Source organism: Medicago truncatula, chromosome 8 (genome assembly GCF_003473485.1).
Source record: "Medicago truncatula cultivar Jemalong A17 chromosome 8, MtrunA17r5.0-ANR, whole genome shotgun sequence".
Taxonomy (NCBI): Eukaryota; Viridiplantae; Streptophyta; class Magnoliopsida; order Fabales; family Fabaceae; genus Medicago; species Medicago truncatula.
In genome coordinates this window covers 180,346-191,533 of record NC_053049.1, presented here as the reverse complement: position 1 = coordinate 191,533, position 11,188 = coordinate 180,346, and the positions used below count along the sequence as shown (strand labels likewise).

General features: G+C 32.9%; 1 protein-coding gene and 1 long non-coding RNA gene across 3 annotated transcripts; both read left to right on the top strand.

Moving 5' to 3' along the window:
- The first annotated feature begins 3,616 nt into the window (after positions 1–3,616).
- On the top strand, positions 3,617–4,122 carry LOC112417283 (uncharacterized). Its single transcript, XR_003007903.2, has 2 exons — positions 3,617–3,869; positions 3,954–4,122. It is a non-coding gene; the product is annotated as an uncharacterized lncRNA (long non-coding RNA).
- A 2,728-nt stretch (positions 4,123–6,850) lies between these two features.
- On the top strand, positions 6,851–10,069 carry LOC11436569 (acid phosphatase 1). 2 transcript variants are annotated; one of them, XM_003626604.4, is made up of 3 exons: positions 6,851–7,766; positions 7,866–8,078; positions 9,799–10,069. In XM_003626604.4, the coding sequence occupies exons 1-3, from the start codon at positions 7,294–7,296 to the stop codon at positions 9,974–9,976; spliced, it is 864 nt and encodes a 287-aa protein (XP_003626652.1). In that variant the 5' UTR covers positions 6,851–7,293; the 3' UTR covers positions 9,977–10,069. The 2 variants fall into 2 exon arrangements, with proteins under 2 accessions (XP_003626652.1, XP_024628551.1); XM_024772783.2 differs by lacking the exon at positions 9,799–10,069 and adding an exon at positions 8,163–8,490.
- The last annotated feature ends 1,119 nt before the right edge of the window (positions 10,070–11,188 follow it).

Below are 11,188 nucleotides of genomic sequence, written 5' to 3'. Positions count from 1 at the left end.
TAACACTTCCGTTACTAAGCACTTACGTGGCAAAAGAAAATCCAGAAAATAGGATTCTTCCATTGTATTCTTCATCATCTTCATAGGATTCATAAAAAAAAATCCTAAAATAAAAAAGTCATCAAACAAAACACTTTCATACCCTTTCCAATTTCCCTTCTCTCGCTCTCCCAAAACACCCTAAATTTATCAAATCTAATAAAATCCCAAAATTCAAACCCCTTTTCAATTCAATTTCATCCAACCAAACCTCCATCAATCTGAATTTCTTTTTTCTTCTTCGTTGATTCGTTTTCTTCTTCCTCGATTCGTTTCTCTGCGAAATTCTTTCATTATCTGCAAAATTCGAATTTCGAATCTGAGAATTGGTGAAGAAATTGAAAATGGGGAAAAAGATTAGTTTTTTTTTTTTTCAATGAACAGTAACTTGCAATCAGGAATTTGATTGTTATAGTAACCACAATGAACAGTAACTCGCAAATTTGATTGCTATTGTGATTCTGGAACCAATGAACAGTACCCATAAATCTCCTTTCAACTTGGCTGCTACAGTAACCTCATAATTTTATGGGTTTTGATTAGGTTGTTGAATGTGTTACTTGTTTTTTATTTTGCTGAATGTGTTACTTGTGAGGAGTATAATGCCAAGTAAGAGGAAGAAGATTGTGATACATCCGTTTTGGTACTCAGTAACGAGGAACCATACCTTTGATTTATGGTAAAATGAAAGAGTTCTTTTGGTTTATGAAAGATGGTGAAGGTTTGTGAAGATAGTATGAAAATTAAGAATAAGATGAGGAAGAAGATGAAGAAAGCAAAAAATAAATTAGTTGTAGGTGGTCCACTGTAAGTTAAAATAGACCTGCGTGATCCAATGGTTTATATTTTAAAAAAAAAAAAGATCAAAGGATTAAAATTAACAAAATTGATAAAGTCTACGGCGGACCATCTATAATGTTGATCCCCATAGACATTTGGGGTTAAAGTTAACACCCATAGATTTATTTGACAAACGAAGGAAAAAGTGAGGGACTAAAACACCTGTTTTTTTAATTGTGGGACGAAAATGAAAATCTGAAATTATTTGGGGGACTAATGGATCAAATAAGCCAAAAATAAAATTAGGCCCTGAAATTTACAAGGCATTGGCCATCAGCTCAACCATTGATTTCATTTATATACTATTCCCTCCTTTTTCTAAAGGTTATTTGAACATACCAATAACCTACACAATTTTGTCTTTTGTCATCATCGCTTCCTTCACATAAGCTTTGAACTTAAGTTTCAAAAATTTGAACTGTGCATGTGCCCCTTTACTCCTGACAACTTCTTGGTCAGCATCCTTATTGTCACATCCAAGCAGCTCCACTATCAATGCAAACCCCTCATGTTTGATCAATTTAGTGGGCTCCAATAGATAACCTCGCATGGACATGTGAAGCAAACATGACATGTCATCTAGTGTCATTGTCGTTTTGTCAACTAGGAGATGAAAGCTGGTAGTATATAGGTACCACCTCTTTAAAAACTTCGGCAAAAATATGTGATCATGAAAGGTGTAATCGGTGTTGGCGAGTTCTGTAACACCCCGTTACCCAAAAGCAATAAAACAACATATAAACATCAGAGTATTTCACCAAACGGGCATGCTACATTGCAAATCCAAAATTCTTAAATAGAAAATAAAACTATTTAATTCAACATCAGTCATAACTTTGAAATAATGCAGCGGAAAGTTTTGCATTTCAATAACAACCACAACGATGTAAATCTCCAACAATATCCTGGCATTAAGCCTAAACAACAAAAGTCAACCAACAAAGGGCCACATCATCAAGTTCCAAAATTTGATACATAGGAGGAAAACAACAATAAAATAATATAAATATTCCCATCCCACGTATCAGAGCCCTAGACACGACAATGAGCCACCACCAACTACTCAGGATCACCTGCAAGTTACCCATAGGAAGGGCAACGTTTTCAAGCAGAAGGGGTGAGATTCACAACAATAAATATAGATATTAAAATCATCAATTGAATCTAACACCCTAAACAACAACACATTATCTTGTAAACATATATATGTATAAGTCACAAGCAACAACAACATCAACAATACACCATAATCACAATGTATATAAATATATAACACATATTCAACACCAATATCATCCACCAGATAAAACTGAAACAACAACCAAGACTCATGCAAATGACATGACCACTGCTAAGACACCATCTTAGACTTCTTAATGAAATGCATTATGCATGTGGTACCAATCAGGACCGAAGCCCTCACCGCTGTTGAGCAACTAGTACTCCAGGACCGAAGCCCTCACCGCTGTTTTTATGCATATGCAATGGACCTACTTGTGTATATCTACATACAACTGACCATGCAATGCAACTCCATGTGACTCCACTTAATCGACATGTATGATTAATAATTAAAACATACAATGCATCCCTCATCATCAATCAACATCCAACAGAGATTCAACCATTCAGAATGATGCACAATTAAATATAATTATGCTTAAACAACAACACTCGAACCTCATTAACCAAGCAAGCAGAACTGCACTCAAAACTGCACTAGCTCGCCTCGCGAGCACATCTGCTCGCCATGGCGAGTTCACAAAAACACTAGCTCGCCATGGCGAGTTCAAGGCGAACTCGAGGCGAGTGGAAATCAGGTGCTCTCGGGAAAAAGTGACATTTTCTCACTCAAACTCCAATTCTAAGTTCCTTATTCATCTTTTTAACCTAAAACTTCCACCATTCATCTTTATTATCATCTAGGTACCTTAAACCATCCCCAAAACATTTATAACAACTTTTCAAAAATCAAGTTTTGTCTGGGCTTACTCGCCATGGCGAGTTGGACTGCTCGCGAGGCGAGCTATGAAGTTGCTCACTCGCCATGGCGAGCACAGCTACTCGCGAGGCGAGCGATGAACTTCTGTACGGGCAGAAAACTGGTTTTACCCAAAAATCCTATTTTTCTTCCAATCACTCCCCAAATCAGTTTACAGATACATAAGTAAGTGTTCTATGCGACCAGAAACTAATTCTAACCCCAAAATCATGCTTACAACTTCAAAATCATCATTCTAACATAAAACCCCAAATTCCCAATTCCTCACCAAAACCTGTTAAACTCAAAATCAGAAATCAGTAACTACATTATTGAAGTAAACCCCACCCTTACCTTAGAAATTGCAGAAAATGTACAGCAAAAATGATTCTTGGCTCTAACTTGCTCTTCTCTCCCTCTTCTCCCAAAGGTTGGTTTTTCACGTAAAACTGCTTCTGATACTATTTCTCAACTTCCCTCTTACTTAACTCCCTAATATTTCCATTAGCTCCCCATTAATTTTAATAATTATTAAATAACTCCCCAAACTCCAAAATAACTAATATTTCATACTTATTCTAATTATTATTAAATAAATCATATAATAAAATATTACACCACATAAATCACCCAAAAATCACATATACACAATTATATGCATATATATACTCCGCATAAATCACCAAACATCATATATAATAATATATATATACTCCACATAATAAAATAATTAAATAAATAGCTAGGGGCACACAATTTGAATTTATTTTTTTTATGATATGATATTTGGTGGCAGATGCGACCCATTTGATTCGGCGATGTTCAAGGCATGGATCAATCAAGGAATGTGCCCTGCAAATCCTGTGGTACTAAGATTGTTTAAAACGTTGATAGAGAAAGGATTCAAAGTGTTCTTAGTAACGGGTAGATACGAAGGAACACTTGCCAAAATCACTACGGACAATTTGCATAACCAAGGATTCATCGGCTACCAACGCCTTATTTTAAGGTAACTAACAATTAGTATTTCATTTTTCTAACTTTTTCATAACTAGCGTACAACAGTTTTTGTGACATAAGCCAGCCTCTTTAGGTTAGGTGGATAGTGACTGCTACCTACGTTACGTTCTCATGACAAAATTATTGGTGACTAGGAGGATATGTTTATAACAACAATGATGATATTTGTGTGGATGAATCAACGTTACATGATGTAATATACCACATTAGTATTAGTACAATAATAATCTCCATGGAGACAACATGTGGCGTAATTGATGGTTTGAATTTGAAAGCCAGTTTTAGTATAGTTATTTGTTTCGTTTCATTGATGTATACGTAACTTCGTAGAAGCTATCGCCGCTCTAATTCCAATGTCTAATATGTCGATTCGACAGGTCAAATTCATTTTCAACTAAAGCTAGTACCATTCATATGACCTTAATTTCCAAGCTATGATGATGGTCACAGAACCTATTTTATTTTAGAGTTAACATATATTATTATCAAATAAAAGTTGAATTATTTCTTTTTCTTTTTTTTTGTCAGGTAGTCTAGTGGTTAGTATTCACCTTTTTCAAGGTGAATAAGTGAGGTGTCCGTGATTCGAACCCTGACCTCTGCATATAACAATGTATGTCCCTGCCAACTGAGCTATGCTCACGGGAACAAAGTTGAATTATTTCTATAAATAACTGATAATATACTTATTTTTTATTACATAAAAACATGTATCCTTGTATTATTTTAACGAAATCTTTAAAATAAATAAAAACATCCAATAAAACAAAAGGAGTATATTTAATTGACTTTGGGTGCCATTTAATCTGGGAAAGAATACTTCTTTCCCACTATGGAAAAGTCTTTTTTTAACCATTAGATTGAGTAGTACCACCATTGTTACTATAGTCTATCCACACTTTATTTTTTTCACATCATCTCTAACCTTAACAACTTAGTTTATTATCGTCACCCAATGAAAATTTCATCTCAATTTATTTTTCCCTTCAAAAATATTCTTGAATCAAAATAAAGAGAAAGGGATCTAATTGTGAAACCCAACTATTCATCTTCATTCATTCATTTATGTGTTCTTCAAACAAATCACTCATCTTCACCAATCTTTTCTTCCTAAAAGTTGAGATCTGGAACATCACAACAACAAAACAAATTTGGATCTGGAAAACCACCACAACAAGCTTCACTATATTTGAAGAAAAAAAACGTTGAAAAGCAAGGAAATTTTGAATTTTTTTATTTGAATATTTATTTTGGAGGGTTTATAATTCTAGGTTTGTTTTTGTTTTCCCTAATTTTATATTATTGGTTGTGGGGCTTTTTTGAATGTTGTTGATGATCTACATTTATGTATTTGAAAAATCTCAATGTTTTTTTCTTCTTTTGTTATTATGTCGTGTAGGTTGCTTGGCTATATTTTTGTGTGATTAACATGTTGAACTATTTGTACCGAGGAGCAATAACTAGCAATAATGTTAATGGACATCGTGGGACTTGAACAGATTATAAACCTAGATTGTAAATTCATAATGATAACTAACAAAATTGATAAAGATGGTGGGTGAGAGAGACATGTGAGATAGAGTGGTTGGAAAAGATAGTAATATAAAAATCCAGTATTAAGAAACTATAGTAATAGTATGTTTTTCATATGATCCAATGATTAAAAAACACTTTTAGATTAAATGGCACCGACTTTGGCCGGTTTGTTGGAAGTTGATATGTAGGATTAAACTACAAACACGACAAAAAAGCCATTGTCAAAAGCATTGGCATTTCGTGTCTGCATTTTCTAATTTTATTACGGCTAGTGGATACAGGAAACTTCCTCCAACAATGCAATGTTGTTTTGTCATGAGAAGGGATTTGCATATATCCACATTTTCTATTGGGATATTTTTTGTATTGGACGACTTCGGATTTCTTTGCAATGTATTTTCCTCTTAATTTCACTCGTTAGTTAAATGGAAACAAGTATTTTCTCTTCTCCAACTCCAAATTCATTCACTTAATGACAGATAGTTAAAATTAACTTACAAAGGATTTTGTTCCCTTCCCTTCAAATAAAATAAAATAAAATACCTCTAAAATTTAAAAGAAAAATGCCAACGAATGTTCACTGGACATTTTTAACGTGGAGAAACTCAAAAAAAAAAAAAAAAAAAAAAGGATAATTGGAGAACTTTAAGGATTTTAAATACATTTTCACGTCAAAAACAAGAAGGATTTTAAATACATTTTAAAATTCATTGACTTAAAAAATATTATTTTGATGCGATCTTGTTTGTAAAAGAAAGTTTGGCTGGTAATGTCATTCCATAAAACAATTTTAATAATTAATTTTCTTTTTGGCCTTTTGATATAATGAAATTGTTGCATATAACTGGGCTCTTGGTAGTTAGAATTATTAATTATATATGTTAGCCAAATAATGAGTAAGTTTTGTACTACTCATATATGAATAAAGAATCATGCAACCTTAATAATTAATTTCCTTCAATTAATAAAAATTAGGTTCAATTAACAACTGAGTATACTCGGTCAATAAAGGGGAAAAGGAATAGTAGACTTAGACTCCGTTTAGTTTGCGTTTATGAAAAATAATTTATGTAAATAAGTAAGTTTTTATTTTAATTTATAAGCTATTACTAACGAAAATTGTATCTTCATAAATAGTTTTTCATAAACTACCTTAAAAACTTATAAATAATACATAAAAATTTATTTATTTACATAAACCGTTTTATATAAGCTATAAAATAAGTTAATTCAAATGGGCCTTCGTCAGCTCTAAAACTCAGCTTTTTTCTAACTTAAGTTTGAACTAACTCTACAATGTCACGCTGCTGACAATGCCAAATTTAGCATGCTTGCTTACGTATGTATGTTGTCCAAGTCAATGATCAATGCAAATAAACATTTTGAAAGCTACCTCTTAATTTACTTTTCGTCTTGCTTTGCGTGTCTGCATTTTCTAATTTTATTAAGGATAGTGGATACAGGAAACTTCCTCCAATGCAATGTTGTCTTATCATGAGAAGGGATTTGCATATATCCACATTTTCTATTGGGATATTTTTTGTATTGGACGACTTCGGATTCCTTTTCCTTAAAATTTCTTGGAAGTTTCGGTGTGGGTGCAAAAAATTAGATTAAAAGGCAATGGGTTGCTTGTCATTCTATGCCATCATCAATCCATGTAAGAAAAGCAACCGTGGTACCTTTTCTTCTAATCTTCTTCTAGAGAAGACATACTATTATTATTCTCTCTCGTGTCGTGCGAAAATCCTAATGCCATTGTCAACAAATTCTCAGAATCGGACACATTTTTCCAATCCCTTATTATAAATATTCTGCTTTGTTTTGTTTGCCATCAATTTGTTCTCCTTTGCATATATTCTAATTAAGATAAGGTGATGCTTAAGATAAAGATATTGCAAGCCGTATTGGCGGGGTTAACGTTTTTGTTGGGGTTATTAAGCAATCTAGTGTTGAGGCTGCAGAAACAGAGCCAAAAGCCTCAGAAGCAGCAAAAACTGCTTCAGATCAAATCTGAATTAGATTCTTCTTCTTCTTCGTCAACGGAGATGATGGTGGTTGATGATGATGACATGTATGGGCTGAGCTGGAGGTTGGCAATGGAGACAAACAATAATGTGCGTCCTTGGAAGACAATCCCACTTCGTTGCTACAAGCATGTTGAGAATTACATGATTGGTGGACAATACGAGCATGACATGAACCTCATCGTGGATGAAATTATGTTTTATGCATCTCAGATTACTCTTTCTACTTCTACTACTACTACTACTCATCAAGATGCTTGGGTTTTGGACGTGGACGACACTTGTATCTCTAATATTCCTTATTATAAAGCTAAACGATTTGGGTATGTTTCTTTCTTTCTTTCGTATTTTTTTTATTATATGTTAGACTTGGGGCACACAATTTGAATTTATTTTTTTTATGATATGATATTTGGTGGCAGATGCGACCCATTTGATTCGGCGATGTTCAAGGCATGGATCAATCAAGGAATGTGCCCTGCAAATCCTGTGGTACTAAGATTGTTTAAAACGTTGATAGAGAAAGGATTCAAAGTGTTCTTAGTAACGGGTAGATACGAAGGAACACTTGCCAAAATCACTACGGACAATTTGCACAACCAAGGATTCATCGGCTACCAACGCCTTATTTTAAGGTAACTAACAATTAGTATTTCATTTTTCTAACTTTTTCATAACTAGCGTACAACAGTTTTTGTGACATAAGCCAGCCTCTTTAGGTTAGGTGGATAGTGACTGCTACCTACGTTACGTTCTCATGACAAAATTATTGGTGACTAGGAGGATATGTTTATAACAACAATGATGATATTTGTGTGGATGAATCAACGTTACATGATGTAATATACCACATTAGTATTAGTACAATAATAATCTCCATGGAGACAAAACATGTGGCATAATTGATGGTTTGAATTTGAAAGCCGATTTTAGTATAGTTATCAGTTTCGTTTCGTTTCGTTGATGTATGCGTAACTTCGAAGAAGCTACCATCGCTCCAAATCCAATTTCTAATATGTCGACTCGACGGGTCAAATTCATTTTCAACTAGAGCTAGTACCATTCATATGACCTTAATTTCCAAGCTATGATGACGGTCACAGAACCTATTTTATTTTAGAGTTAACATATACTATTATCAAATAAAAGTTGAATTATTTCTTTTTCTTTTTTTGGTCAAGTAGTCTAGTGGTTAGAATTCACCTTTTTCAAGGTGAATAAGTGGGGTGTCCGGGATTCGAACCCTGACCTCTGCATATAACATTGCATGTCCCTGCCAACTGAGCTATGCTCACGGGAACAAAGTTGAATTATTTCTTTAAATAACTGATAATATATTTATTTTTTAGGCTTAAATATGGAAATGGTCCCTGTAAATATCTGGCATTTTGGATTTAGTCCCTATAAAAATATTTTTTGGTTTTAGTCCCTGCAAATATAGAATATTTGGTTTTGGTCCTTGGTATTTTGTTTTAATCCTTATAAAATCATTTTATATTGAAATTGGTCACTATAATATTCATTTTAATCCTCATTTTAAAGGATTAAAATCAAATATTCTACATATTACAAAGACCAAATCCAATATGAATCAATTTTACAAAGACAAAAAGAGTATATTTAATTGACTTGGCCGGTTTGTTGGAAGTTGATATGTAGGATTAAACTACAAACACGACAAAGAAACCATTGTCAAAAGCATTGGCATTTCGTGTCTGCATTTTCTAATTTTATTACGGCTAGTGGATACAGGAAACTTCCTCCAACAATGCAATGTTGTCTTGTCATGAGAAGGGATTTGCATATATCCACATTTTCTATTGGGATATTTTTTGTATTGGACGACTTCGGATATTTCTTGGAAGTTTCGGTATGGGTCCAAAAAAATAGATTAAAAGGCAATGAATTGCTCATCATTCTATGCCATCATCAATCCATGTAAGAAAAGCAACCGTGGTACCTTTTCTTCTAATCTTCTTCTAGAGAAGACTAACTATTATTATTCTCCCGCGTCGTGCGAAAATCCTAATGCCATTGCCAACAAATTCTCGGAAATACAAGTCAATGAATACTTTATATAATTATACAAAGTAATCAAGATAGTCAATGAATTATTATTCTCTTTTATTTTTAAAGATAATGATGAACTAAAGTCTAAATTGATGAATTAATGATAGTTTATGGACTATTTATTTAGTATAATTTTATTGTTTATTGACCAAATTGTTGGTTTATTCGATAAATAATGAAGTGTGCAGATAAAATGGATTAGGTCATTTATTTATACGAAGTTAAGTTGATTAATGATGGTTGTGAAGGCTTTTAACCTTAATATATATTTATTGGTTTTGGCAGGAGTATGAAATATAAAGGACAAAGTGCAGTGAAATACAAGTCATCGATTCGGAAGGAGATTGAAGAGGAAGGGTATAGAATATGGGGAAATGTAGGAGACCAGTGGACTGATCTCCAAGGGGAGTGTTTGGGCAATCGTACTTTCAAGATCCCCAATCCTATGTACTGCATTTCTTGATTCACGAATGCCACTTGTGTAGTACTCAACAAACTAAATGATTTGCTTTGAACAAATGATCTAATTTCATCTCTTGTCTTATTAATATCATTATTCACGCTAGCGAAAAGACACAGACATTTACGTGTTCGACTTTCCGCTCTTTTTATTTCGTTAACGTTTGAAAATTTATTAGATTATAGGGATGGTAATGGGTACCCAATGGGTAGGGTATTATAGTATCCATCTCCATACCCGCGTTTGTAAAAAAATATCCGTACCCGAACCCGTACCCTCGTGGGCAACAACTTTAGTGTCCTTCCCCATACCCTATGGGCACCTAAGTGCTCATACCCGCACCCATTACCCGCATTTTAACTATGAAAAGACAAAAAAAAAAAACCACAATTGAAATAAAACTATGATCCAAAAAATTTCAAATCAACTTATAAAATAATATGAATCGTAGTATTTAGCCAAATAAAAAATAATATGTATCGTAGTATTTTGCAGGTACCCATCGGACTTGGATCCAATTGTCATCCCTTTAGAAGTATAAGATTAAACACGGTAAAAAATATTTATTAATATTTACTTTTGCGGTTAGTTTGTTTTGGATTTGAAACAATTTACTACGATCTCTTTTTAAAAATAGCTTACTCAAAACGCTTATTTTATGCAAAACACCTTATTTTTAAAAATAGCTTATTCAAAACAGCTTATTTTATGAAAATACCTTATTTTAAAAATAAAATAAAAAAGCTTATTCAAAACATCTTATTTTAGAAAACAACTTATTTTATGAAAAAACAACTTATTTTTGAAAACAACTTCTTTTATGAAAAACATGTTTGAATAAGTTGTTTTTTGAAAATAAGCTGTTTTGAATAAGCGGTTTTTAAAATAAGGTGTTTTTCATAAAATAAGTTGTTTTTTTAAAAGGGTTAATAGTGTTTTCCACCCCTGTAATATATGTCATTTTTTGTTTTCGCCCCTATAAAATTTTCGGTTTGATTTGCACCCTCGTAAAAAATTTATTTTCCGGAAAACACCCTTAATAGGCCATTCAAAAACCAAAAATTGTTGGTGAAATTACATGTTCATATATGCAAAAATGATAAGTTATGAAGATTGTGCTAAATTGGTGAATTTCTCCTAAGTTGTTGTTAATTTGAGTTGTGATTCTTGTTCAAATGATGTTATGAATGTTATTTGATATTATGATTGATGAAT